Source organism: Chrysemys picta, chromosome 4 (genome assembly GCF_011386835.1).
Source record: "Chrysemys picta bellii isolate R12L10 chromosome 4, ASM1138683v2, whole genome shotgun sequence".
Classification (NCBI taxonomy): Eukaryota; Metazoa; Chordata; order Testudines; family Emydidae; genus Chrysemys; species Chrysemys picta.
This window is the reverse complement of record NC_088794.1, coordinates 26,299,495-26,326,904: the sequence shown is the minus strand read 5'-3', so window position 1 is coordinate 26,326,904 and position 27,410 is coordinate 26,299,495. Positions and strand designations below refer to the sequence as shown.

The 27,410-nt window shown below is 50.6% G+C and overlaps 1 protein-coding gene across 1 annotated transcript; it reads right to left on the bottom strand.

Moving 5' to 3' along the window:
* Positions 1 to 738: 738 nt before the first annotated feature.
* LOC101936141 (uncharacterized) lies at positions 739 to 27,052 on the bottom strand. Its single transcript, XM_065591020.1, is given in 24 exon segments — positions 739 to 918; positions 2,114 to 2,239; positions 2,777 to 2,861; positions 3,975 to 4,116; positions 4,198 to 4,387; positions 4,483 to 4,610; positions 5,235 to 5,332; positions 5,420 to 5,604; positions 6,177 to 6,320; positions 6,764 to 6,992; positions 7,159 to 7,280; positions 7,994 to 8,102; positions 17,621 to 17,763; positions 18,301 to 18,426; positions 18,915 to 18,999; positions 19,202 to 19,352; positions 19,438 to 19,627; positions 19,719 to 19,846; positions 22,281 to 22,378; positions 22,460 to 22,644; positions 23,472 to 23,615; positions 24,943 to 25,534; positions 25,951 to 26,072; positions 26,762 to 27,052. Coding segments are annotated over 24 exon segments (3,837 nt in total). The 5' UTR covers positions 26,955 to 27,052; the 3' UTR covers positions 739 to 796.
* Positions 27,053 to 27,410: the final 358 nt, after the last annotated feature.

The window sequence follows — 27,410 nt, the reverse complement described above, 5'->3', positions numbered from 1 at the left end:
TGCCCAATGCACTGAGCCAGCTGCAGTGAGGTCCTACTTTCTAGGGGAAGCCTCCTGTGTAGCATGGTTGGAGAAGGAGATAAGGAGAGTTTACCCTACAGATAACAGTCCTAGGTTAGACAGACCCCTAGCACTGAGCTTGAGGAGTTTCCATTACTGTGGTTATCAGGGTTTAGGAGATCCTTCCCATGGACCTCCAGACACTATAGGATGGAACAAGTACGCTAGTGGATACCAGATCTACTCCAATAGAGGCCAGAGTGTTACCCAGAATGTTTCTATTTAGAGGAACCAGCCTGAGTGGTGACAAAAGAGAAGCCATGCTGCACTGAGAGGGCACAAGGAGACTCTTACTCAGGTTAGCCATCTGCTGGGCATCCAACAGCCAGGTGCCACACTAGAGCATGCAGCAGGGGTGTGTAGAGGAAGAAACAGACTCAGGTAGCTAGTTTACCTTCCCACCTGCAGGGAGACCCCAGGACTCCCCCTGATAGAAGAGGAAGTTGTTCCATCCCAACACCTACCCTCTGCCACCCCACAAACAAGTTCCAGCAGAGTAGATAATGCCTAGAGCCAGGGCTGCTCAGGAGGAATCAATCCCAGTCTGCAGCATGGTAGGAATTACTTGCCTAGTTAGATTTCCTTACCAGTCCATCAGGCACCACCTGGGAGGCAGAGTCCACAAAGCAGCTGCTGGCTCCAGCCTCCCTCCAGACAAAGTGCACCACAAGCCACTAGTGCAGTTCAGCTGTTTTTATTTTCCACCCTTGTTTGACAGCGAGCCACTATGGAGTCTTTAGGATCTGGTCATCCAGTCCTTTCTCCTGCAGAGCAGGGTCACAACAATGAGGGAGGCCAGAGCCACCAGAGAGAGTACAGCCAGAAGCACAGGAGTCAGGTCCAGTCTGGAGACAGGGTCTGTGGGAGGAGGAAAAGAGGGTGTTAAGGCAATACTGGGTGTGTGCATGTGCAAATGCAGATAAGACTAGGCACCCTTTCCCCAGTGATGCTGTTACTACCCATTAATAGTGGGTTGGCCTTCACTACATCCATTTGAGGTTACACCTGATTAACTCAGTGTACCAGGCAAGCATCTGCATTAAGTCACCACCCATCTCTTCCTAGCAGGGGAGAGGTCTATTCTTTGCAGGCTCCAGTCAGTCAATAAAGAAAGTTCCTGGGGATAAATTCCATCCAGCAGAGGTCAGTGCTGATACCAGCCCAGTGCATTGTAGGCAGGAGCGCCACCAGCTTTTCTGCCGCCCTAGGCTGCAGAAGGTCCCACCCCGAAATGCTGCCCCCCCACAGAGGCAGCGGAAGGTCCTGCTGCCAAAATACCACCGTGGTTGCCATGCCCCCCCAAATTGTAGTGCCCTAAGCGACTGCCTAGGTCGCCTAATGGGTTGCACCAGCCCTGATTGTAGGCACAGTCTCCCTTGCTTGCAAGTCACCATCAAGGGGTTATTCAAGGAGTAATTGTCTCAAGTTTCAGTGGGGGAGGTTTAGGTTGGATATTAGGGGAAAAAAAAAACAAAACAAACAAAAAAAACACCTTTCACTAGGAGGGTGGTGAAGCACTGGAATGGGTTACCTAGGGAGGTGGTGGAATCTCCTTCCTTAAGAGTTTAAGGTCAGGCTTGACAAAGCCCTGGCTGGGATGATTTAGTTGGGGATTGGTCCTACTTTGAGCAGGGGCTTGGACTAGATGACCTCCTGAGGTCCCTTCCAACCCTGATATTCTATGATTCTATGCCCCACTGGGGTCTGCCTTGCTTTGAAGGCTAGGTTGGTTGTCCCTCACCACAGCAGGAGGAAGTGTTCTTCTACTCCTGGGAGTCATACTATGGCAAATCAACATAAGCTTATATATAAAGATGATCACTTCTTGCTCATCCATGTGGGGTCCCAGGAACATAGACTCATAGACTTTAAGGTCAGAAGGGACCATTATGATCATCTGGTCTGACCCCCTGCATGCTGCAGGCCACAAAACCGTCCCTACCATTTCCATTTAGCACACATGGAGTAATACCCACCTTAGAGGCAACATTGACTTGCAGGTCTCCGGCTACTACACAAGAGACCAGTTAACCATAATGGCAGGACAACTCACCTGTGTTCTCATAGACTTGCTCTCTGCGTGGCCCAGGACTCGCCTGGAAGATCACAGGTCCGCGAGAACTCACTAAGTCCTGGGGCTCTCTTGTCCCATTTCCAATATGCAGAAACCGGCGACCTCCTGGAAGATGGAAAGGAGAGAGTTAAGGAGTGGTCTTCAGAGAGCTCTCCAGTGCTGTTTAAGGTTAGGTGGAGAGTGCAGTATTTGATGAGGAAGAGGCCAATGTAGACCCATCTGCCCAGATAAGTGGCTTCTGCTCAGTATGTCCTCCTGAGTTGGTCATTGGGGGTTTGGATTAGGTGGGAAGAGGCAATTTTAGCAGGAATAGCCCATATTAGAAATCTGTTCTGGGGATCCCAGTGGCCCATTTCAGTTCCTACATAGCAAGGGTGCAGTTACAGAGTAGACCATAGTACCATCTAGCCCAGGTACTTGCTTCCAAATTCACAATGCACCTAGCTAGTTTGGCATGTCACATGTAGGGGATCCAGCTGAGTTCACATTGTTCCATTATATAGTCACTGCAGTTAGAGTTCTAGCTGTTATGCCCCAGGATATCCTCAAATATTTGTTTGAAGCAGTGGGGCTGGGTGCTCTCAAACCCACATGGATGTTTAGCTTCCACTGTGTACCAGTGGCAAGACCTCAGAGACTTACTTATAGCAGCCCCTGATGGGCACATGGTCCTGCAGAGCTCCAGCCGGGAGGGACGGCAGGCAGAGGCACTACAGAAGAGGTACACCTGAAATCCACACAAATGGAAATTGAGTTAGAGTAGCTCCGACCCAGCAGGTAGCAACTCTATTGCGACAAGCTTCCCTGCACATAGGCAGCACCAAGGGAGGGAATTTAGGCCCTTCAGCTCCAGAACAACTAGCTGCTATCATGTGGCCTAAATAGAGGACACATTTAGTTGCAGTAGGGCTTATCTTCTTTGCTGGACTCTGGTCATTGGAAAGATGCTTACCAGAACAGATTCCATCCAGCAGAGGGCAGTACCAGCCCCAGTACATTACTTAACAAGGAGGTGCTGTTGGACTAAGCCCCATGAGAACCCAGGTTATAGAATCATAGAATTTCAGGGTTGGAAGGGACCTCAGTAGGTCATCTAGTCCAACCCCCTGCTTCAAGCAGGACCAATTGTCAGACAGATTTTTACCCCAGTTCCCTAAATGGCCCCCTCAAGGATTGAACTCACAACCCTGGGTTTAGCAGGCCAATATGTGTGCATGTACACCCTTCTCCCCCCCTGAAAGGTCATGGAGTACAGCCCCCTCCCTTCACTAGCAGGACCAAGTACTGATTTTGCCCCAGTTCCCTAAGTGGCACCTAGACAGGCATCTTGGAGGTATAGCAATGCCATGGAGGCTTTTGACACCTGATGCTGGTAACGTGAGAGAAATCCTGGGGAGCATTATCCACTAGCCAGCTGGAGCTAGGACATTAAACATCTGAGATGCAGAGACTCCCAGCTGGTCACTGTTCATATACAACCTGGATCACATGTAGTTCAAGGGACTGTGTTCCTAAAGCAGCTATGACGCTGTGCCCATTTTGGGAGTAATGGCTGTAAGTGCCAGACTCAAGCAAGGTGTTAAATTAGGAGCATCATAGGCCAGTGAGATCAAGGGAACCAATTGCTCCAGCTTGATGCTGGGGAGGGGGGGGGGAAAGAGAGGAGGAAGAAGAGGATTTTAAAGCTACACCCTCCCACTTGGCCATCGCCTCATCTAGGAGGCAAGCTTCACAAAAGGTGGGGACATTACGCTCCTCTTGTAAAGAGCAGAGGATGCAGGTCCCTGCCTGACCAGGAAAGGACCCTTCCAACCCCTGAGTAGATTCAGGTCATCCTTACCTCTCCATCAAGTGCTATCTGGGAGTCTGAGTCCACAAAGGCAAAGGTGGAGAGAACAAAGCGCTGGTGGTGAGTTGGGAAGGGCAACTCAGAGCCTATGGGCACAAGCTGGGTTCTGTAGTTGTCTCCCAAGAATGGGCACCTGAGAGCAAAGGGACACTGTTCAATTTTGACCAAGCATTATTCTTTCCTCCACTAATATGGATGCCTGCACCTCACTCACCCGTCCACTAGGATGGGCCACTGTGGCTGCTCCAGGGGCGTTGCGCTTGGGGTAGCCCAGCAGTGGTGGAGAGACAGAACCAGGTTAGGGTCGGTTCTCTGCAGGATGCGAACCTCCATGTAGATAGGGTCCTTGAGTACCTTCACCACAGGGTAGTCTCTCTCCGTGAGATAGGATCTGTAGCTCAGGTCTGTGTGGGGAGAAGGCAGGAGGAGAGCAGAGCTGAGATGCCTATATCCCTTCAGGAGATGGGATTTCTATGCTGGAGTCAAAGGGGCTGCCTACCTGTGGCAATGCGCAGCTCAAGCCAAAGGGGTCCTGCCTGGGTGACTGGAGCAGGTGTGGGGGGCAAGAAGACCTCCACTTAGACTGGCAGGAAGTCACTGGCATTGTAGATGCAGCGAGCATGGAAGCTGCACAGGAGAGAGCAGAGGGAGGAGATGGGGGGGGGGTGTTCAGGCTGATGCTCAATGAATTCAGATTGAGCTAATACGGCTTCTGGCAGTCACTTTATTAGAACTTCAGACAAGCAGGGTCAGGCCCTATCAGTACTTGGATGGGAGGCATCCAAGGATGTCAGTGCATCAACCCTTCCAGCAACTCAGATGTCCTTCCCTACAACTCAGGGACTAAGCAGGAGTGCCTGAGCATGGCCACATGGGGGCAGTCTCAGATGGGAGAGAAGCACCTGCTCACTTGTAGTCAAATCTCATTCATGGCATTTGAAGTGCCATGAACAGAGGGTAATTTTGGTCTGCCTCCCTAGATGAGCCCATTACAGCAGTTGTTTCTATATGCTGTTAGGTAGATGGTGCATTGCACTTCAGAAAAGGGTCAGCCACCTTCTGAAGTGAGCTTAGTTTCCCAAGTATCTTGCAGACCTTCTGGACAGGAGAGGCTGTTGAAATGGGGAAATGGAGGAAATCACAGTATCTTACTAGTCAGTGAAGCAGCCTATTCCCATCCCCTTGGGATACGGGAAGGTTGGAGTTACTTCTCCAACACCAGCCCCTCAAGCATGGAGCAGGCCAACTTACATGAAGGTGCTGTCCCGGGTGATGGAGCCATCTGGCCCAGTCTGGACATCAATGCCAGAGATCAGCTGGTTCTCATAGATCAGTTTGTCCCCAGTCACCTGGCAGGAGTTGAGACATAGGGTGGGTTAGTCCCCCAAGATCCTGAGCAGAGCACTCTCCCTGGCTTCCACAGGGAGTATCCTCACCTGGACTGTGGTGCCGCACTGCATGACAGGGAAGCGGAAGATCACAAAAGCCTCTGTCATTCTGATGGGATCACACCCTGTTTGGGCATAGGCTAGCTGGACACTGTCCAGGATGATGGGGTGATCAAACATGTCCCTGGAGACCACCAGAACAAAGTGACCATCCACGAGGCACTGAACAGTGACTGCAATACAAGGGAGCAGATTGAGGACAGAGTAATAGATTTGGAACACGATGGGTCAGGAGTCCTGGATCCCACCCTGGTTTATATAGTGATTGTTGTTGAGACATCAGTATTTCATATTCCTTGTAGGGCAGCAGCTTGTATCTGTCAAGATACAGCAGCACTCTGGAAACAGGTTCCAGCCATACTAACCCACAATGCAACCCCATGGAGCTAGAAGATTCACTCACACACACCTCCCTCCCTCTGTGGATGCCAGACTGTGCTCCCTTGCTGCTCTTTTGCCACACATTTGGTGGTGTTAGTCTTGCTTTACTCAAGACAGATCGGCAAAATCATGCTCTGGGAAGTAACTCAGTCTGCATGTGACTGGCGCTCACTGCTGCCCTGAGTAAGGGGTACATGGCAGTAGTTTCTACTTGAGACAGGAGTCCTAGAGCAGCAGCTGAATCCCAGCCTAGTTCACCACATTAATAGGTGGTGACCAATCTCAACTGAGAGCATATGGCCAGGCTTCCCAGGACAGAGATAGCAAAGGGCTCCATACGCCAACACAAAGCCAGGTCTCCTACCTGTGTTGCCATAGTAGCAGGGGGTAGTAGGGTCAGTCTCATCATAACAGCAGCCAGCCTGGGAGCAAGCAGCTCGGCCTGGGGCATCTCGGCAGGGGATCTTCCCAGTCACCACTCGGCACTGCTCCTGTGTGAGATGGGCACCTAGAACAGCAGGGTGTGGATTAAGGAGAGCTGGGGATCCTCTGAAGGGATCGCAGTCGGCCCTCCCTAAAAATGTAGCCATTTGTGTGCTCCATTACTCCAGCTGCCAAGTCACCAGATACTCCCCCCACCCCTTCAAATAGGCTTTTATTCCAGATCCCCAGACATTCCAGTATCCTCACACCACAGGTTGCCTCAAACCACTGTGTACAGAGCCCCATGCCAGGTCTCACAGGTACAAGATGTGGCCTGTCATCAAGCAGGCACCAGTGACAGAATTTCCTGTGTGATCTCAAGTTCCTTTTCTACTGTTGTGGGAGAAATGAGCCACATCACTCAACCTCCTTTCCCCTGAGATATGACCACTCTCAATTCTAATATAGCAGCTGTGAGGAGGAGACAAGGAACAGTTCCAGTTAAGGCCACCACACAAGAGGACATACCTATGTTTCTTGGTGGAGGATAGATGTGGGGCACCAGGCGCACCAGGCCCGGCTGCGGCACAGGCACCGGGTGCACTAGGCCTGGCTGCGGCACATAACCCCAGAGGAAACCATGCGCTATGTCATGTTCAGGAGGCTTGGGGCAGGTCATGATCACATCACAGGTGGCAGCGATGGCCCCAGTGCTCAATAGTTCCTCCACTCGGACCTGTAGGTGGTTAAGGCCATCCTGCAATGAAGAGATGCCAGTTAGTCTGTTATGCCACAATACTGTCTGTCTGTAGGTGCCAAGCACAGCCTCCCGCCCCCCCCCTCCCAATCTGCAGGCTGCTGGGGCAGCAGGTATGGACCCAGCTACAGCTTCTGTAGTTGCTCAGGTACATGTGCCCCCCCACCTTCTTCTGAACGTGGCAGCCATTGTAGCCAGCCGAGAAGATCACTACTCCTTGCTCGCCAGATGTGACCCAATGGAGACAAATGGAGCAGTTGGTAACTTCGAAGGGTGTCCCAAACTCATCTGTGGAGAGAGTCATACATGTCATGGGTAAGGAAGAGTTAAAGCCCATAATGAAGCTTTGTCAAGTAGCCAAGTTTGGACCAGAGACTGTTTTTTGGTCCCATCCTTCAGTTTAGTGGAGCTTTAGCATGGTGGTAAGCAGCTCAAAAGGTACAGGATAGCCCACATTTATCAAGCCTGACCTACAGCCAGGAGTGCTGATAGTGGCCAGGCCAGGCCATCCCACACTTTTGCATGACAACAGTGAGGTGATAGCCCACAGAGGGCACAGGATTCAGGTGTCTGCAACTCAGAGGGCTGAGTTACACCAGAGCTTGGGATACCTAGCCACATTTTGTTATGTCCCTCTACATTTTCCCCCCAGCATGGTTCCCTCTGTGACTCAAAAAATAGCAGAGGGTAAAGTCAGCAAGCTGTTATGAGGAAAGATGTAGCCCTAACAGTTGAATCCAGCTAGGTAACTCCAGTCTTTTCTCCAGGGGACAGAAGCCACAGACTCTTACTTCAGGGAGATCAGGGTACTCAAGATTTGAGGGTAACAGCCAGGCCACTAAGAAGCACTAGAGTAGGAACTTCAGGAAAAGAAAAAGGTGGTCTCATTACATATTGTATAAGTAAGAGGTTTCCACAGGAGACCCATAAAACCCTCCTGCATGTCTAAGAGAACAGACAACCAGGAGGTTTCTTAGCTTTCTGAAGAAGCAGCCACTTACCCACAACTTTGAAGCGGACAGTGTGACCCTGTCTGGGAAAAACCAGCAGCTGCATCCCATAGTCTCCACACTCATACTCATACCCCTGTTGCAAGACAGAGAAACTGACCTACGGAAGTCCCCCTGCCCAAGGACTGCTCCCACAGACCAGAGCAGTACTAAGCCTACAAAATACCTATAGCCCAGCCCCATGGCTGAAGGTACTAAGGAAGAAGCCCTGCCCAGCAGTCACTTCTCATAAGTGGAGAAGCCGTGGGACTGGGGCTTTCTAGGGTGAGGGGAGGGGGCGGGGTGTGAATCAGATGAGCAGAGAGGCAGCACCTGGGGAGCTGCCTGCTGCTGGGGAGGGGCCAAGTGAAAACTGCAAAGCTCAGGGTGAAAGGGAAACAAAACCATCGAACCCTTCAGCCCTAAGACCCCGCATCCATTGAATCCTCCTGTTATGCTCCCTTTTCAGTGTTGTGAGCTCTCAGGATTTTATTGCAAGTCCTGTGGTAACTGATGTTTTATTTCAAGCCCCATCTCCTAGAAACAAGGGACTAGCTGAGAACCTCAGTGTGCATTCAAAATAAAATAGGGTTACCATACATCCGGATTTCCCCGGACATATCCGGCTTTTTGGTCCCCAAATCCCCGTCCGGGGGGAATTGCCAAAAAGCCGGACATGTCCAGGGAAATAGGGAGGCTTGGCTCTCTGAATGTGTGTGTGTGTGTGGGTCGCCCGCTGTGACATCATCTCGGTGCGACACTCGGCTCCTGCCCAGGGCATGCTGGGGGCTGTAGTCCGGCCGGGCCTCACGCTCCAGGGAGAGCCGGGAGAGGGGAGCGGCCGAAAACTACAACTCCCAGCGGCCCCTGCGATGCGACCAACCTGCCCCGTGAGGCAGCAAGCCGTCGGGGGAGGGGGGGCGCGGGCCCCTGTCCTTTGGGTGGGGGGTGTCTCTGGGCGCCGCTCGGCAGCCATCGCAGGGCTGGGGGGCGCCCCGAGGGCGGGGGGGGGGGGTTGTGGTCGCCAGCGCGTTGCGGGAAGCTGGCACTGTCCGGATTTGCGTCCCCCTGGGGCTGGAGCTGCGCCCCCGGCCCCGGGCACCAGTCACGGGGCAAGCTGGAGGGGCCGGGGTGGCTGGCGAGCCTGGGGCATGAGAGGAGCCGCTAGTCGGGTTGAGCTGTCTGGAGGATGTTGTTGGGGTGTGTCTGCGGGGCAGGATCCCGCCCTTCCCCCCCTCCCCCGTGTCTCCATTTACTTTCCTGAATGGAACTGGTGAAAATAAATTGGGCTGCTGTGTGCCCTGTGAGTCCTGTCCGTAAACCATGACCCAGGGGAAACGTTACTCAGGTCTTGCACCTCCATATCTTGTGAGGCGAGGCAAAGGTCAGGCTCCTAGCCATGCACCCCACTCGTGATACACAGCCATAAAAATACTTTATGCTTGTAGAACTCCTGCAGTGTGAGCATCACAAAGCGGCAAGTGGAAAATCATAAATAGGTGGAAACAGATCGAGTGTAAGGCCTTGGTGGCGCAGGAAAATTCTCTCATTTTAACAGTACCAGTATAATGAAAGTGGGACAACTTCTTGGCATGGACTTGGTATCAAAGTGCTTGTACCAGTATAGAATTAGATCCACACTTGGGGTTGTACTGGGATAACTAAATTGGTTTAAAAAAAAAACTATACCCCTAACCAAAATAGTTACCCTGGCACAAAATCTGTGTGTAGAGCAGGCCTTAGTGACTTGCCCAGGGTCACTGAATGAGGCAGTGGTATAGTCAGAAATGCAGTGCCAGAAGTCCTGTACACTAACAGCTGTCCTTAATTTTTAGCAAAATAGCTACTATTTTTTCCATTCTGTCCATCCAAAAATCTGTAATTCAGTGTATTTCAACTATATTAAGGCTCTCCGAATTTGTGTGTGTGTGTGTGGGGGGGGGGTCGCCCGCTGTGACATCATCTCGGTACGAGTTGTTAGTTTTGCTGCAGCCACTCGCACTCGGGGTCCCCCGAGCGTCTTTTGCTGGAGCGCTACCGGCTTCACGGTTTGCAAGTTACTGTACCAAATAACTAAACCAGAGAACTGTATTTAAGCGGTGAATGTGCTTTGACACAAATACTAAATAGAACCATGGTTACTACCTGGCCCTAGCAGAATCCCTTCTCCTTGACCATCATGATGCTATTTCTACCTCACCATTATTCTTAATAATCAATATTAATTTTCACTGCATTCTCCATGGTTTAGATTTATTTTCTTGTTTAGAATAAGGTCCCAATATTAACTGCTTATTGGTAGCATTACCACCATCATCATCATTACTATTTGTATTACCATGGATTCTTTAATAAAAACATCTCATATAGATAACCATGTCTCCCTCACTAGCAGCTTGTTTTGCTCACAGACTTTTCTCTGTTTCACCCTCACTTTGTAGGTTTTACAAACGTTTTACAGTTTATGAAGCACTTAGCAACCCCCAACCAAGAACAGAGCGGGAGGGAGAAGGGGGAATGCGGGGTGCTCAGAGGAGGGGGCAGAGTTGGGGTGGGGACTTTGGGGAAGGGGTTGGAATGGGGGTGGGGAGGGGGCGGAGGCAGGGATGGGGAAGAGGTGGAGTTGGGGCGGGGCCAGAGCCCCCATGGAGTGTCCTCTTTTTTCAGTGTTGAAATATGGTAACCCTAAATAAAAGTAAGTTTCTTGCCCTCACAGTTGCAGAGAAAAGTTTGAAAACAGGGCTCAAGTGCCCCCCAAATCAGAAGGGCAAGTTGCCTGCATAACAGCTGGTGAACGGAGACACTTGTTCTCAGGGGTATAGGTCTGAGACACCCCCCTGGAGGGCATGGCTGTCCCAGGCATCCAAATAGCTCACCTGGGAGAGAATCAGCCTTGTAATCTGAGGGGTTTAGTCAGTGTATCCTATGGGGGTCCAGGAAGTGGGTGGGTACAAGGTCTAGTCAGTGTGTGGGTGGCCATGGTATTGAATGAGGCCTTTTTCTTTCTTGTTCTGTGTGATTGGGTTATTGAAAAATTGGAGTGGGTTCAGAGAACACTAGTCACAAATGCAATTTGCCAGCTGGAAAAAGTGCCGGATAGCAAGAGACTTACAGAGTTTGGTTAGTTTAGCTTATCAAAAAGGAGATCAAGAAGTGGCTCAATTACATTGCACAAGTACATTAATCGGGAGAAAAGATTGGCTATTAAAGGGCTCTTTAATCGAGTGGAGAAAGGTAGAACAAGATCCAGTGGTTGGAAGTTGGAGCCAGCCAAATCCATGGGTGGCACATATAATAACCTGGGAAGGCTATACCTCCGCAAACAGCCCCGCATGGTCCTGCCCACGCTCCGCCCCAAGACCCCCTCCTGTTGCTGCTAGTTGGCCCCAGCCCAGGCAAGCCGGCTGCTCCTCTTCCAGGAAGCCTGCTAGGCTCGGGCTGGAGCTAGGGTGGCCAGATGTCCCGCTTTTATAGGGACAGTTCTGATTTTTGGGTTTTTTTTTTAATACAGGCTCCTATTACCCCCCCCCCCCCCCCCCCGTCCCAATTTTTCACATTTGCTGTCTGGTCACCCTAGCTGGGGCGGCTAGGACTTTAGGTGGCTGGGGCTGTGCCACCCAGCGCTCCAAGGCGGGGGGGGGGGGGGAGGGAGGACTGCCCGATGCCTGCCCAGTGGTTTGGTGCTGGGAGGGGAGGGGGACAGCCCACACACCCAGTGCTCTGGGGGCAGCCTGCCTGGTGCTCCGTGTGTGTGCGCACGCCCTGATGCTTTAGGGCTGGTGGTGCTTGGGCAACCCAGGATTGGGGGGGGGGGGGGGCTGGCAGCCAGGGGGCCTCAGGCTGAAGGGGTGGGCCAGACCAGTGTCTAGCCTCCCCAAGCCCGTGGTTCACCCACCATCCATGGCAAGGTAGACATAAGGCACACATTTTTAACAGGTTGGGTGATTAACCCTTGGAACAGACTACCAGTGGAAGTGGTGGATTCTCGGTCAGGCTATGTCTACACTAGAAACACTACAGCTGCAGTGCTGCCCTGTAGTGCTGACACTTACTACAGCAACGGAAGGGGTACTTCTGTTGCTGTGGTAAATCCTCTGCTCCGAGATGTGGTAGCTAGGACGATGGAAGAGTTCTTCCAGTGAGCTCATGGCATCTACACTGGGAGATAGGTTGGATTAACTACGTCTCTCAGGAGGGTGAATTTTTCACAGCCCTGAGGGATACACCTAGGTCAACCTACTTTCTAGAGTTGAAGCCTGCAGGTGGCCTGTCTGGAAGATGCTTTACTCAGACACAAGTTATTGGGCTCAATGCAGAGGTAACAAGGTGGCATTCTCTGGTCTGTGCTATGCTGGAGGTCATACTGGTTGATCTAAGGGTCCCTTCTGGCCTTAAAATCCATGAACCTATGAAAAAACCCTAAAGTGTATTTTTTGAAAAATCTCATGATTTTTGCAGCAAGCTCATGATTTTGCCTATTTGTGGTTGGGGCTCTCCATCTTATCTCCCTTGCTCTTTCTACTCTTCTCACTGCCTAGAGTATCGCCAGCCCTGAGCATTCAAAAATCATGAGGCCCCCCCAAACTCATGAGCTTCCCTTAAAAATCATGAGATTTTAAAAATAACAAATTTGTGGCTATTTTAAAATGCTTTTCTGGCTTTTGAATCTGCAGAGGTCATGCTTTCAAGGTTCTCTCTCTCTACAACCATTATTATTATTATTATTATTATTAATTTGTATTACTGAAATGCTTAAGAGCTCCAGTCATGGAACAGGACCCCATTGGGCTAGGCACCATACAAACATAAAACAAAAAGATGAGGGCTAGAACCCCCCCCCCCTTTTTTTTTTTAAAGGAAAGCTGATGTTCTGGTATGTTCACATAACTCCAGGAGCTGGAGTTGGTAACTGTCTGCTTCTTCCCTACTTCCCTGTTGTGTTGTGAACCCAGGTGGGGGGGTGGAGCATCGGTGGAGGGATGGAAAACTCATTCAAAGATGCTTTATCTTTGCAGCAGGCAAGGTGTGTAGAGAAACTGCAGTTTCCCAGTGATTGGGGAATTGAGAACGGGGCCCTGAGCCTGCTGCAGCAAGCAGCTGCCAAACAAGCCTCCCCTACAGCTCTGCTAGTACCCTTAACTCTGACCTACAACACATGCTGCTAGTCTGGTCTTCTGGTCCCATTGCTTTGCACCCCCTTGCCCTGTATGTCAGTCTCTGGCTTGCAATTTTAACTGCCCCTGCTCGGGCCCACACTGAGATTTAAACTCCATGATCTTCAGAGCAAAAACCAGGAGTTTCTGAGCTAAAGGACTAACCATTTCTAGGGAGTGGCTGTGGCACACTCATTAACATCCATGTGAATCAGCCACTAGAGAGCAACAGATCCCCACTCTCCCCTCATGCAGGTGACATCATCATCTCTGTACAGGTGTAGTCCTGGCCCCTAGTCACTCTGGTGCTTTGTCCCATCACCAGTCCCATAAGGGATATGAGCGGAGACCTAACTTTACATGTCATAACTTTGAAAGGATCAGGCCTGCTCAATGCTGAGTAGGGGGATCTGTGGGCAAAACCCAGGAGGTACAGAAAACAGTGGTGTTAATTCACTAGGAGTCACTCTGTTCTCTCTGAGTCAGTGTTGAAACAGGGCTATGGCATGGTGCAAGGGGCTTACGGAGGTGCCATTGTTCTGATGAGGTGTGGAACTGAGGCCCATGATTATTAATCTTATTTTAAAAGAGCTATAAAATCATTAAGGGGGTTAATCCTGGTGGCCTTGGCAGAGTCCACATTAGGAGTGAAACTAGTCAAAAAGCAGAGAGGCCTCATATCAGGCCTTGAAGAAACCTAACCTGGCCAAGTATGGAGCTCCACAGAACGAGACAGGCCTCAGCCTGAGCTATGTGAAACCTGAGGATGGGAAGCAAGGACAGCTCCATAGGCTTAGGCCTCTTGAGCTTCTCTTGGCTGGTGTTTTTCTTAGGATCCCTCTGTCTTTTTCTCATGGCACTGCTAACCCTCAGCCCAAGTCTCCCTACTTCAGCAGGAGAAACATTTTATTTGGCCATTTTTCTATCACATTCAGCACTTTTCCCCTACAGCAGTTTCATCCTCTCCTCCAACTCTCTCCTGTCTAGTGTGTCTGCCCCTGATTCAAAGCCCCCTGAAGTCAATGGAAGGATTCCCATGGACTTTGAAGCAGACCTTTTCTGTCAGGGGATAATCATCCCTTACCCTCAGTGTCTGGAAGAAACCCCAGGCAATGACATTTTATACATATTCAGAATTGGCCTTTCAGTATGCTACTGAGGCCTCCCTTCTTCTTCACCCTGCCTTTAGAATTGGGGATGGCCAGGGTTTTAATAGGCAGCAATAGCAAAAAATACAGAACTTGCACTCTTGTGTCTGAAACTTGTTCTTCTGCTGCCACCCTATCATTTTGGCTCCAGGCTAGTTCGGTTAGCTAAGACTTCCCCCTCCATCACTGCAGTCCTGGAAAGCACACTGCCCTCAAAAGTCACTGCCTTATTGTAAGTCACCCAGTATTGGCCCCCAGCTTTGCATCATTTAAATAAGCCATGGGGTTGTTGAGGAAACAGCTTATTGCTATTGTTCTATCCTGGCACAGATCAGTGCTGGCAAGCCTGATGCAAAAATTCTAGCTTACACCACTCCCTTTGGCTTGTCTCTAGTACCCTAAGGCAGTCATTCATCTTACTTCTGTGCCAAGATGATACCAAGTCTTTCATGGGCAAGATGTGACAATGCAATCAATGTAGACAGTCATTTAGCTGGTAGGAAGAAAGGCACAGGCACCCATCCAGTTGCATGCAACTTGTATCCCCACCGTTGCGTTATTCCTTATAGGTGGCTGTCTGCTGCCATGGTTGAGCTTTCAAGGAACCCCCTCTCTCTTCTGTCATAGACTTTAAGGCCAGAAGGGAGCATCATGGTCATCTAGTCTGACCTCCTGCACATCACAAGCTACAAAACTTCACCCAGCCACTCCTGCAATAGACCCATAAGCTCTGGCTGAGTTACTGAAGTCCTCAAATCATGATTTAAAGACAAAGTTACAGAGAATCCACCATTTACATTAGTTTAAGCCTGCAAGTGACCCATGCTCTATGCTGGAGAGGAAGGCAAACCCTTCCTCCCCCCCCCCCACACCACCACTCTCCCCAGGGTCTCTGACAATCTGATCTGGGGGAAATTCCTTCCCAACCCCACATATGGTGATCAGTTAGACCCTGAACATGTGGGAAAGGCCCACCAGCTAGATACTTAGGGAAAGAATTCTCTGTAGTAACTCAGAGCCCTCCCCATCTAGTGTCCTATCACTAGGCATTGGAGATATTCACTGTTAGTCACAGATCAGCTGCATGCCATTGTAGGCAGTCTCATCATACCATCCCCTCCATAGTCAGATCAAGCTCAGTCTTTAAGTCAGTGAGGTTTTTTGCCCCCCACACTTCCCTTTGAAAGGCTGCTTCAGAACCTCACTCCTCTGATGGTTAGAAACCTTTGTCTAATCTAAAGCCTAAACTTGTTTATGGCAAGTTTATATCCATTTGTCCACAGTAGTGCTCAACTTAATTCCTACCTCATATTTATCCCTCTGATGCATTTGGAGAGAGCAATCATATCTCCTCTCAGCTTTCTTTTAGTTAGGCTAAACAAAAGTCTCACAGTCTCCTCTCATAAGTGAGGTTATCCATTCCTCTGGACATCCTAGTAGCCCTTCTCTGTATCTGGTCCAGTTTGAATTCATCTTACACATGGGAGACTAGAACTGCACACAGTATTCCAGATGAGGTCTCGTTAGTACTATTCTACAAGGCACTAGTACTTCCCTGTCTCTAGTGGAAAACCTCACCTGAGCATCCCATGACTGGGTTAGCCTTGTTCCCAGCTGCATCACAGTAAAACCTCATTCTGTGATCAACCAATACACCCAAGTCTTTCTCCTCCTGTTGCTTTTAGCTGACAAGTGGCCAGGTTTTAGCAAAAATTCTCATTGTTAGTCCCTAAGTATATGACCTAAGCACACAAGCAAGAGGTCCTTACAACTACAACATGATCTTTATATACTTTGAGATTTTAGCAAATGACAAATTCATTGCCTTGTGCCTATAAACCACCAGGCTCCAATTTGTTATTGTGACAAACCATTATGTGATGGGTTTTTTTAAATAGAGCATAACAAAATCATGATCCCTGCTGCAACCCTCTTACAGTTCAAGACCCTGACCTTGCACCACTCCATTTTGGGATGCAGGAGTGCACAGGTGCACCTAGTCAGGCAGAGCAGGGATTCAAACCTGTGTCTCCTACATCTCAGGCGAGTGCTCATGCATTTCTAGGGTACACATGCCTTTCTGCTTTTCCATTAAGTGTTTTGAGGCATTGGTTTTGCCTATTACAGAATGAACACACAAAAAATCCCAAACCTTGACATTTAATGAACAGTTTTTGTTGGTTGGCCAGCCCTCAGCATGTGCTTAACTCCATGCATGTGTGAAGTCCCCATGAAGTCATTAACACATACACATTAAGTGTCTGCAGGATTGGTTCCCACAATAGGCTACCTGACAAGATGGTAGTAGATGAGTTAGAACAGTTACACCATGTTATAGTGACAGGCCCTGGGGGGGTTCTACAGTAGGTGGAGGGTGTTGACATGGTAGGAGCAGTGGGAGAGAAGATTTTAAGCTGTTGGAAGGGGATTTGGAGAGAAGCTGGAGGGCTGTAGTTTCTTTAAGTGAGAGATAGAAGGATACTAGTGAAAATGGAGAAGGGTAGATTGCAGTGTAGACAATCTCAGTCAGAGGTGAATGTGTAGATGTATCTGAGGCAGTTTTGGCCTTGCCAGATCAAGCTATAGTACAACAGCAGCACAGGCTACCCACTGGAGTACTAGCTGAAGTCCCTGGTAGTCTTGTACAGTCCATAATTCCACTACTGTTTCAACGAGCTAGATGAAAGCTAGCACACAGACATAAATGAGCACTACAGCCACACTTTGGATTGCCCCATAGATATAGCTTAAGTGTCTAGAAGCAGAAGATACAAGTTATGGGGAGATCCCAGCTGTAAGGCAGGATGCTTAAGGTCTTGAAGCATCAGGTTTCCCAGTCATTCACAATGGGGAAGTTTTCACCACCTCCTGTAAGCTAGTGACTGGCCACAGTCTCCCCAAGAAACAAGACACTAGAGTTTCTAGTTACCAGACTTAGGTTAGTCCTCTGGCTCACATTGGCTTCAGGTTAGGTTGGCAAGCACCAGTAGTTCTTACTGTGTGCCCAGCTGAGTTAGAATCCAGCTATTCACAGTAAAATTAACCAAAAAAATTCTCCAGGTGGGCTGAGTGGCTTCCCCCCCCCCCCCCCAGGAAACAAGAGAAAGCCATTTGATTTACCTTGTCTAGTGCTAGCTTGCAGTCTTCTTCCTGCCCTCTATGCCACATCCTATTCAGGATTCTATCCCTGCAGAGGTCTGTTCTGCTGCTGAATGGGGAAAGCTACAAGGCCAGTAGTAGACCCCTGGCCTCAGCAACTGCTGTTCCCTCCCCCAGAGGGGCACATGCTATCAAGACATTAGTGCAATCCAGAGATTTTATTTTTTCTCCTTATTTTACAATGATCTGCCATGGAATATTTGGGACCTTGTCATCCAGCTGCTTCTCCTACGGAAGAGTGTCACAGTAATGAGGGAAACTACAACCACCAGTGAGAGCATGGCCAGAAGCACCAGGGTCAGGTCCAGTCTGGAGACAGGGTCTGTAGGAGAAGAGGTTAAAACAATCCAGATTTTTGTAGGGTCTGAAGTGTGGCGATGACACCTAGACTTCCCTGTCCCAGTAGTTCTCCCCCTACCTGTTAAGTATCTTTCTGATGAAGGCTGACCTGATTTGTCAACTCACTTTTTACAGATTGTAAATCACCATCCCATTGATAGCCATCCAATAGGAGGGCAGAGGCAATGCTAGCCCCAGTGCATTGAGTGCCAAGGAGGCTTGGGGCATACAAGTCACCATCAAGGTGCTAGTGCTCCTTAAGTGCTCTTGTTTTTAAGACATCCTAAATGTTGGGTTATTTCCTTATTCTTTGGACATTTGCTCACCTCATGAGAAGCACTCAGGTATGGTTTCAGACAACATTAGCTTACATTATGGATAGTCAAGGAGCGACTTCTGTATGTAGCCCCATGAATGTTTAACATTTAGATTAGCACCCCCTAGATAGCATTGACTTGCTGTATTCTGACTTGCTGTGCAAGATGTCCGTTCTGTAAAACCCTAGTAGGACAGAACTCACCCATGTTCTCATAGACTTGTTCTCTCCATGGCTCAGGGCTCTCCTGAAAGATCATGGGGCCAGGAGAACACACCAGGTCCTGGGGCTCTCCTGTCCCATTGTCGATATCCAGGAACCGGCGGCCTCCTGGGAGATGGAATGGAGAGTTAGGGAGCTATCTGTCCAGGGCCCTCTGGTTGTAAGAGTGCATCATGTGAGACAATGCAGTGTCACCATGGACTCAACCATGAGCCCTTACAGGCCTCCTGACAGGTTGTGGTACCAGGTATTAGATCATGAATTGCTTATTTGAAGTGTGGGAGAAGATGGGAAGAAAGGCCATTTCCTCAGGAGTATGAGACATTAGAAATTGCCTCTGGAGAGCTCAGTGGAGCATGGCCTAATCTCCTACAACTGCCCTTTAACCTCTTCATGTTAGCCCATCATACCCTAGCTAGCACTACAGTACATGGTAGAGGTACATAGGAAGCTGGGCTGAACTCATTGCAGTAAGTATATAGCAGGACAGGCAGAGGTCTGTTCACCATGAGTCCTCTGGTATTTGGGATGGGAGCTTGTAGAAACCAACATGGATCTCAGACCACTGGTACACAGATGAAGCCACTCAGACTTACTTGTAGCAGCACCTGATGGGCACATGGTCCTGCAGGGCTCCAGCCGGGAGGGGTAGCAAGTGGAGGCGCTACAGTAAACGTACACCTAAAATCCACACAAGGGAGAATTGAGTTAGTGAGTGATTGCCAGTGCTGCTAGGAGCCAGGAAATAAATCCAGAGCTATCAGTTTGGTTGCATATATGCAGCACCTCAGAGACAATTTGCAGGTCAGTACCAACTAAAATAGGAGCTCCTGCCCTCCGACTTCCCCCTCCTCACCCCCTTTATATGCAGACCCCTTCTCACCTGTCCATCAAGCACCACCTGGGAGGCAGAGTCCACAAAGGCAAAGGTGGAGAGGACAAAGCGCTGGTGATGGGTTGGGAAGGGCAGCTCAGATGAGGCAGGGACCATGGGCACAAGCTGGGTTCTGTAGTTGTCTCCCAGGAATGGGCACCTGGGAACAAGACACGAGAGAATGATGGACCAAGAAAACTCCCTTCTTCCCCAAGCCATGCTCCCCCTCCACCCCAGCCACTCACCCGTCCACCAGGATGGGCCACTGTGGCTGTTGCAGGGGGCTAGCACTTGGGGTGGCCCAACATTGGTGCAGAACCAGAACCAGGGATGGGTCTGTTCTCTGCAGGATGCGAACCTCCACGAAGACAGGGTCCCTGAGCACCTTCACCACAGGGTAGTCTCTCTCCGTGAGGTAGGATGTGTAGCTCACATCTGTGGGGAGAGGGCAGGAGGAGAGCAGAGCTGAGATGCCTGTGGCCCTTCAGAGGATGGGATCTCTGTGCTGGAGTGAGGGGTCACCTACCTGTGGCGATGCGCAGCTCAAGCCGGAGGGGTCCTGCCTGGGTGACTGGAGCAGGTGTGGGGGGCAAGACGACTTCCACCTGGACTGGCAGGAAGTCACTGGCATTGTAGATGCAGCGAGCATGGAGGCTGCACAGGAGAGAGCAGAGGGAGGAGACAAGGGCTGATGCTCTGAATTCAGATTGAGGCCATACTGCTTCTGGCAGTGATGTTATTAGCATTTGGGACAAGCAGGGTCAGGCCCTATCAGTACTTGGACGCACTGGCATCCTTGGATGTCTCCCATCAACCCTTCTAGCAACTCAGATGTTCTTCCCTACAACTTGAACTCTGCAGGAGTGCCTGAGCATGGCCACATGGGGGGGGGGGGGGAAGAGAGAAGAGAAGAGGCCTTCTCAGACAGGCTAGAAGCACCTGTTCATTTGTAGTCACTCTCCTGGCAGCACTCAATTTTGCCACCAACTGTTATCCAAGCTTTCTTCTTACCAACCCTGTAGTGAGTTATCAGTCCCTCAGTGTCGCCTTCTCGGGTCAGACTGACTGTGCCTACTTGTCATTGGAGATCACACAGCAAGTGGCATTTAGAATAATAAGAGTAGGATTGGAAGAGGCTTTAGGTGGTCATCTAGTTCAACTCCCTGCTCATAGCGGGACCATCTCCAATTAAATCATCCCAGCCAGGGCTTTGTCAAGCTAGCCCTTTAAAACCTTTAAGGATGGAGATTCCACCACCTCCTTAGGTAACCTATTCCAGTGCTTCACCACCCCTCCTAGTGAATTAGGGTTTCCTAATATCCAACCTAGACCTCCCACACTGCAACTTGAGACCATTGTTTCTCTTTGGTCATCTGCCACCACTGAGAATAGCCTAGTGCCATCCTCTTAGCAGCCTTCCCCCTACCTGAAAGGGGGGTTCCAATCAAATCTCTCCCCCCCCCCCCCCCCCACTCTTCTCTTCTGCAGACTAAATAAGCCTAGTTCCCTCAGCCTCACCTCATTAGTCATGTGCCCCCTAATCATTTTCATTGCCCTCCACTGGACTCTCCCATTTGTTCACATCCTTTCTGTAGTGGCCCCTTCCCCCCCCCAAAAAACTGGATGCAATACTCCAGATGTGGCCTCACCAGTGCTGAATAGAGAGGAATAATCACTTCCCTCTATCTGCTGGCAATGCTCCTACTAATGCAGCCCAATAGGCTGTTAGCCTTCTTGGCAAGAAATGCACACTGTTGATTCATATCCAGCTTCTCATCCAATGTAACCCCAGGTCCTTTTCTGTAGGAACTGCCACTTAGCCAGTCAGTCCCCAGCCTGTAGCAGTACATGGGATTCTTCCATCCTAAGTGCAGGACTCTGCACTTGTCCTTTTAGCCCAATCCTTCAATTTTTCTAGATCACTACCCTCCAGCCTACCTCCCTCTTCTCTCCCCCCCCCCCTCCACTTAGTGTCATCCATGAACTTGCTGAGGGTGCAAGCCATCCCATCATCCAGATAATTAATGAAGATACTGAACAAAACCAGCCCCAGGACCAACCAATGGGGCATAGGTGCCAACTCCGTGGGTGCTCCAGGGTTGGAGCACCCATGGGGAAAAATAAGTGGGTGCTCTGCACCCAAGCACCTCTCAACCCCTGTCCCACCTCCTCCTCCCCTGAGTACGCTGCATCCCTGCTTCTCTGCCTACCTCCCAGTGCTTCCCGCCTGGCTGCCACCAAACAGCTGTTTGGCAGCATTAGCATGCTTTGGAAGGGAGGGGGAGGAGCAGGAACGTGGCATGCTCAGAGGAGGAGGCAGGGAAGGGGCTGGGATTTGGGGAAAGGAGGTGGAATAGGGGCAGGGAGGGGGCTGAGCACCCATGGGAAAGGGGAAGTCTGTGCCTATGCCCTGGGGCATACTGCTGGATACCAGCTGCCAACTAGACATTGATCACCACGTGCTGAGCTTGACAATTTAGCCAGCTTTCTATCCACCTTATATAGTCCATTCATCCAATACATACTTGGACTTGCTGTGAAGAATACTGTGGGAGACTGTATCAAAAGCTTTGCTAAAGTCAAGGTGTATCATGTCCACTACTTTCCCCATATCCACAGAGCCAGTTCTCAAAGAAGACAATCAAGTTGGCCAGGCATGACTTGCACTTGGTGAATCCATGTTTGCTGTTCCTGATCACCTTCCTCTTCTCCAAGTGCTTCAAAATGGATTCCTTGAGGACCTGCTCCATGATTTTTCCCAGGGACCGAGGTGAGGCTCACCAATGTTAGCATTTGTCCAAGAGTGAGGGTTTTACATTGTGTCTGATCGGTCAGCTGTATAGGGGGTCCTTCACGTCACAATGCAAGATTTTGCCCCATGCCCTATTAGGGATCAGGTGCATTGCACCACACTCAGGAAAGGGGAGGTCAGTGACTGCAGGTAATCAATACCTGTAGTCCACCAAAGGACTTGGGAGATGTTCAGGAGAGGCTGTAGAAAATTGATGGATCAGATCTGGCCTCCCACTTCCACTGTGGAAGGGCTGACCATCACTTCCTTGCTAGTCAATAGAGCAGGCCAACTTACATGAAGGTGCTGTCCCGGGTGATGGAGCCATCTGGCCCAGTCTGGATGTTGATGCCAGAGATCAGCTGGTTCTCATAGATCAGTTTGTCATGGATCACCTGGAAGAGTGAGACATGGGGCGGGTTAGTCCCCCAAGACCCTGAGCAGAGCACTCATCCTTCCAGTGGGTGTGTTCTCACCTGGATTGTGGTGCCGCACTGCATGAGGGGGAAGCGGAAGATCACAAAAGCCTCTGTCATCCTGATGGGGTCACACCCTGTTTGGGCATAAGCTAGCCGGACACTGTCCAGGATGATGGGGTGATCAGACATGTCCCTGGAGACCACCAGAACAAAGTGACCATCCACGAGGCACTGAACAGTGACTGCAACACAAAGGAGCAGGATTAAGTATAGATGCTCCTGGTATAGGAGTTAGGCAAGAGGTCCATGCCACACTAACCTATAATAAAAATGATAGGTTGGAGAGGGTTTGGAGAAGAGCCATGAGAAATAGAGAACATGCCTTGTAGTGACCAAATTCTGTTGCTTTAGACTGAAAGAAGGTTAAGGGGTGACTTGATTACAGTCCAAGTATCTACACAGGGAACAAATATTTAATTAAGGTGTAGTTTTGACAGTGAGGGTAGTTAACCATTACAATGGTTTGCTCAGGGTCAGTGATGGAGAATCCAAAACAGGATGTTTGCTAACAGATCTGCTCTAGGAATTTTCAGGGAAGTTCTATAGCTTGTGTTATACAGGAAGTCAGACTAATCATCAGTGGTCCCTTCTGGCTTTGGAATCTATCAAATGAAACCTCATGGGGGTAAGTGGGTTTGTCTGACAGCATGGTTGCAGCTCATGTTGTGCAGGAATGAGACAAGCTGACAGTTATCCATTGATCTGATGGTGGAGCACCAGCCTGTACTGTCTGATGGTTCTTCCTCTGCCATTTGGTGTTTGCTCTCAAGATCTGCCAGGCATTGGGCAACTGAGGAGAGAGACTGTCATGTAAGAAGGAATCCCTTTGCACACAACTAGTGCCAACTGCAGCCCAGAGTAAGAGATACAAAGAAGTTGTATTCAAGTCTAGTTCAGCATGCTAGTAGGTGGTGACCAAACTCATCTGAGAAGGATGGTGTCTCACCAAGCTTCCCAGGATAGAGATGGCAAAAGGCTCCATAAGCTGACATGAGGGCAGGTCTCCTACCTGTGTTGCCATAGTAGCAGGGGGTAGTAGGGTCAGTCTCATCATAACAGCAGCCAGCCTGGAAGCAAGCAGCTCGGCCTGGGGCATCTGCACAGGGGATCTTCCCAGCCACCACACGGCACTGCTCCTGTGTGAGATGGGCACCTAGAACAGCAGGGTGTGGATTAAGGAGAGCTGGAGATCTTCTGAAGGGATCACAAGAGACCCTTCCCCAGAGACTTTTGAAAATCTGTAGCAACCTCTGGACAACTGGCTGACCTCAACACCAGTCCAACCCTCCTCCCCAAAGGGCTGCAAGAGCTCCCACAGTGGTCCTCCATCCCAGCTCACCCTACACCCCCCCCTCCTCCATAGCCCCAAACCACATACCATCTCAGACAGCATTGTGCTCAGAGCCCCACCCTAGGCCTCCAGATGTAGCATGTTGCCCTTCTTAGCATTAAGCCAGATACCAGCCTTAAAATGTCACATGGAAATCCAGGCTCCTGAACTGCTGCATCAGAGGAGAGCCCCCACTCCCACCCCACATCCCCCTCAACACAGCCAGTGTTGTCAACTCCAACTTATCAGTTAGCAGTTCAGGAATGGGTTTTTCTATCCCTCATGAAATGGTGAGCAGACTCCTACTCTATTAAAGGAAAAATTCATAAAGTCACCACCTCCCATTACTGCTAATGGGGTAGAAGCTAGCAGGATAGGCTCTGGGGAAATGGTGGCTATCAGAGGAAGTGCCCCTCAAACGTGGCTGCTAATTTTCACTTTCTTCAATGAGACCAAAGCTGTACCTACAGGTAAAGTGGCTGCCACTCTGGTTTAGGGGGAGGGCTAGACAGGGCACTATTAGTGCAGAGGGACTATGAGCTGTGGAGAGCCTGTGCGAGATGCCTGGGGAGAATGAGGGGAGCAGGAGACCAATTGCAAGTGACTTCTGGGGCAGGTTGATCTGGGTGGACCCAAGGCTGTGGGTCATAGAATCACAGACTATTAGGGTTGGAAGGGACCTCAGGAGATCTAGTCCAACCCCCTGCTCAAAGCAGGACCAATCCCCAACTAAATCATCCCAGCCAGGGCTTTGCTGTTATGGTCTGAACCAATACAACAACATCAGATCCCAAACCCTGGGATACTGGAGGAACAGGGGAGACCCCTCTGAGCAGCCAATCACAAGGACACATTGGTGCATGTGATTGGATTTTGCCCCAAAGAAACTCACTTTGGAAGCAGCTTTGAAATACCAAAAGGCAAATAGCCACCCCTCCTCCCCCGAGTTTATTTGAAGGAACTGGATTTCTAAATTAATCTCATTTTTGAGATGGATTACAACACTGTCAACCCCAGCTCTAAGAAGGCAGCCACAAGCAAAAGACAAGGTGTAGCTCCCCTGAAGACTAACACAGGGGTCAGAAGTGGAGCATGAAACCTTCCATTAGAGGGGACCCACATGCACTCAAACCAGTTAGAGGTCACACACCTATGCTGCTTGGTGGAGGATAGATGTGGGGCACCGGGCGCACCAGGCCCGGCTGCGGCTGGGGCACCGGGCGCACCAGGCCCGGCTGCGGCTGGGGCACCGGGCGCACCAGGCCCGGCTGCGGCTGGGGCACCGGGCGCACCAGGCCCGGCTGCGGCTGGGGCACCGGGCGCACCAGGCCCGGCTGCGGCTGGGGCACCGGGCGCACCAGGCCCGGCTGCGGCTGGGGCACCGGGCGCACCAGGCCCGGCTGCGGCTGGGGCACCGGGCGCACCAGGCCCGGCTGCGGCTGGGGCACCGGGCGCACCAGGCCCGGCTGCGGCTGGGGCACCGGGCGCACCAGGCCCGGCTGCGGCTGGGGCACCGGGCGCACCAGGCCCGGCTGCGGCTGGGGCACCGGGCGCACCAGGCCCGGCTGCGGCTGGGGCACCGGGCGCACCAGGCCCGGCTGCGGCACGTAGCGCATGGTCTCCTCTGGGGATAAGTTATGTTCAACGGGCTTGGGGCAGGTCATGGTCACGTCACGGGTGGCAGCGATGGCCCCGGTGCTCAGTAGTTCCTCCACTCGGACCCTCAGGTGGTTACGGCCATCCTGCAATGAATGAAAATGATTACCAAGATTGTGGTGCAATGGAGTGTCTGTGGCTGCTCAGCCCAGACCCGCCCTGCACAGGCTAGGGTTGCCAATTTTGGTTGGACATATCCCTGGAGGTTGTGTCGCATGACTGTCTTTAATTAAAAAGATTAATCGTCAATTCCTGTAGACTCTAGGACAATCCAGGAGGGTTGGCAAGCTTAGCACAGGCAGTGTGACAGTAGGTAGGGAAGAATCTACAGTACTGCAGCAGCCTGAGTACACTAGCTGGATCTCGTCAATAATGGGACAGTCAAGGGTCCTACATAGTAGGCCATGAACCTCTCCATGTTGATACGTAGGGATTTAGAGGCAGGTGTTCAATGTAGCGGCAGGGATGGGGACACTGGAGCCTCTTGTGCCAACTTACTCACCTGCTTGAGCACATGGCAGCCATTGTAGCCAGCTGAGAAGATCACCTCCCCTTTCTCGCCAGATGCGATCCAGTGGAGGCAGGTGGAGCAGTTTGTAACTTCAAAGGGAGTCCCAAACTCATCTGTTGAGAGTGTCACACTCAGACAAACCTTCACCCATGGGTAAGGTTAAGTTAAGGCACTCTAGTTCAGAGACATAGGAAGGCTGCAACATATGAAGCAGGGACTATGTCTTATTCCATCAGTGGTATCTTTGGTTAGCTGGATTTGGGTTACCAGCCATTATTTGGCAAGTTTCTCTTAGATCCACCAAGGAGAGCAGAAAGGCCCCAAATCCTGGTAGTAGAAGGGCTGTCTTGCAGCGACGCATGGCAACAGCAATATTAGCATCTATTGCACAGTCAGGTGTGAGTCCTAGAGTGGAGAAGTTTCAGGGGGCCAAGCCAGAGTTTGGGAGGCCTTTCTGCATTGGGAGGCATCCCTTCAGAGCATTATCCTAGTCAGGCCCTTGTCTTACAGTCAGAAGAGGCACTGTTGAAATCAGCCAGATAACACCTACTGGCTTCCTCAGTCAGAAACACCTCTTAGGGCTAAGGACAGCAATTAAGCTAGAAAGAGTTATAGTAGACACTGAAAGATGTACAATTAACAGAGGAAGGTAGTCCACATGAAAGGACAGAGTTACCCATGGGAGACAGGGAAAATATCAATAGCCTTTAAGAAACCCTCCAGCATGTTCATTTAAAAGGGAACCCAAGCATAGATGGGGGTGTCCTTAGCTGCTTATTAAGCATACTCCACAGCTACTTACCCACAACTTTGAAGCGGACAGTGCGGTCCTGGCTGGGAAGGACCGGCAGTTGCATCCCATAGTCTCCGCAATCATACTCATATCCACGCTGCAAGACAGAAAAACTGACCCTGCGGAAGTCCCCCTGCCCAAGGGCTGTCCCCAGGGACCAGAGGAGTACTAAGCCCACAAAATACCTACAGCCCAGCCCCATGGTTGAAGGTGTTAAGGAAGAAGCCCTGCCCCACAGCCACTTCTCATAGCTAGGGAATCTGTGGGACTGGGGCTTTGTAAGGTGAGCGGAGGGGTGGGACTGGCATGTGAACCAGGTGAGCAGAGAGGCAGCACCTGGGGAGCTGTCTGCTGCTGTTGAGGGGCCGGGTAAAAAGTGCAAAGCTCAGGATGAAAGGAAACGTAACCATTGAATCCCCCAACCAAAAACAAATAAACAACCCCCCCTCACAGTGAATACTACTATTACTCTGGCTTTTGGGATGTCCCCTCTCTGTCCCCCTCTCTTGCCCTGTCTTTCTCTCCCTTTCCTTGCCTGTGACTTTCACTCTCCCCCTTTTCTCTCTCTCACACTGTGGGGTGTCAGTGGGAGGGAAGGGGATCTCCTTCCAGGATTCACTCTCTTCCCAGTGGGTGAGGAGGAGCTAGAAGAAACAGC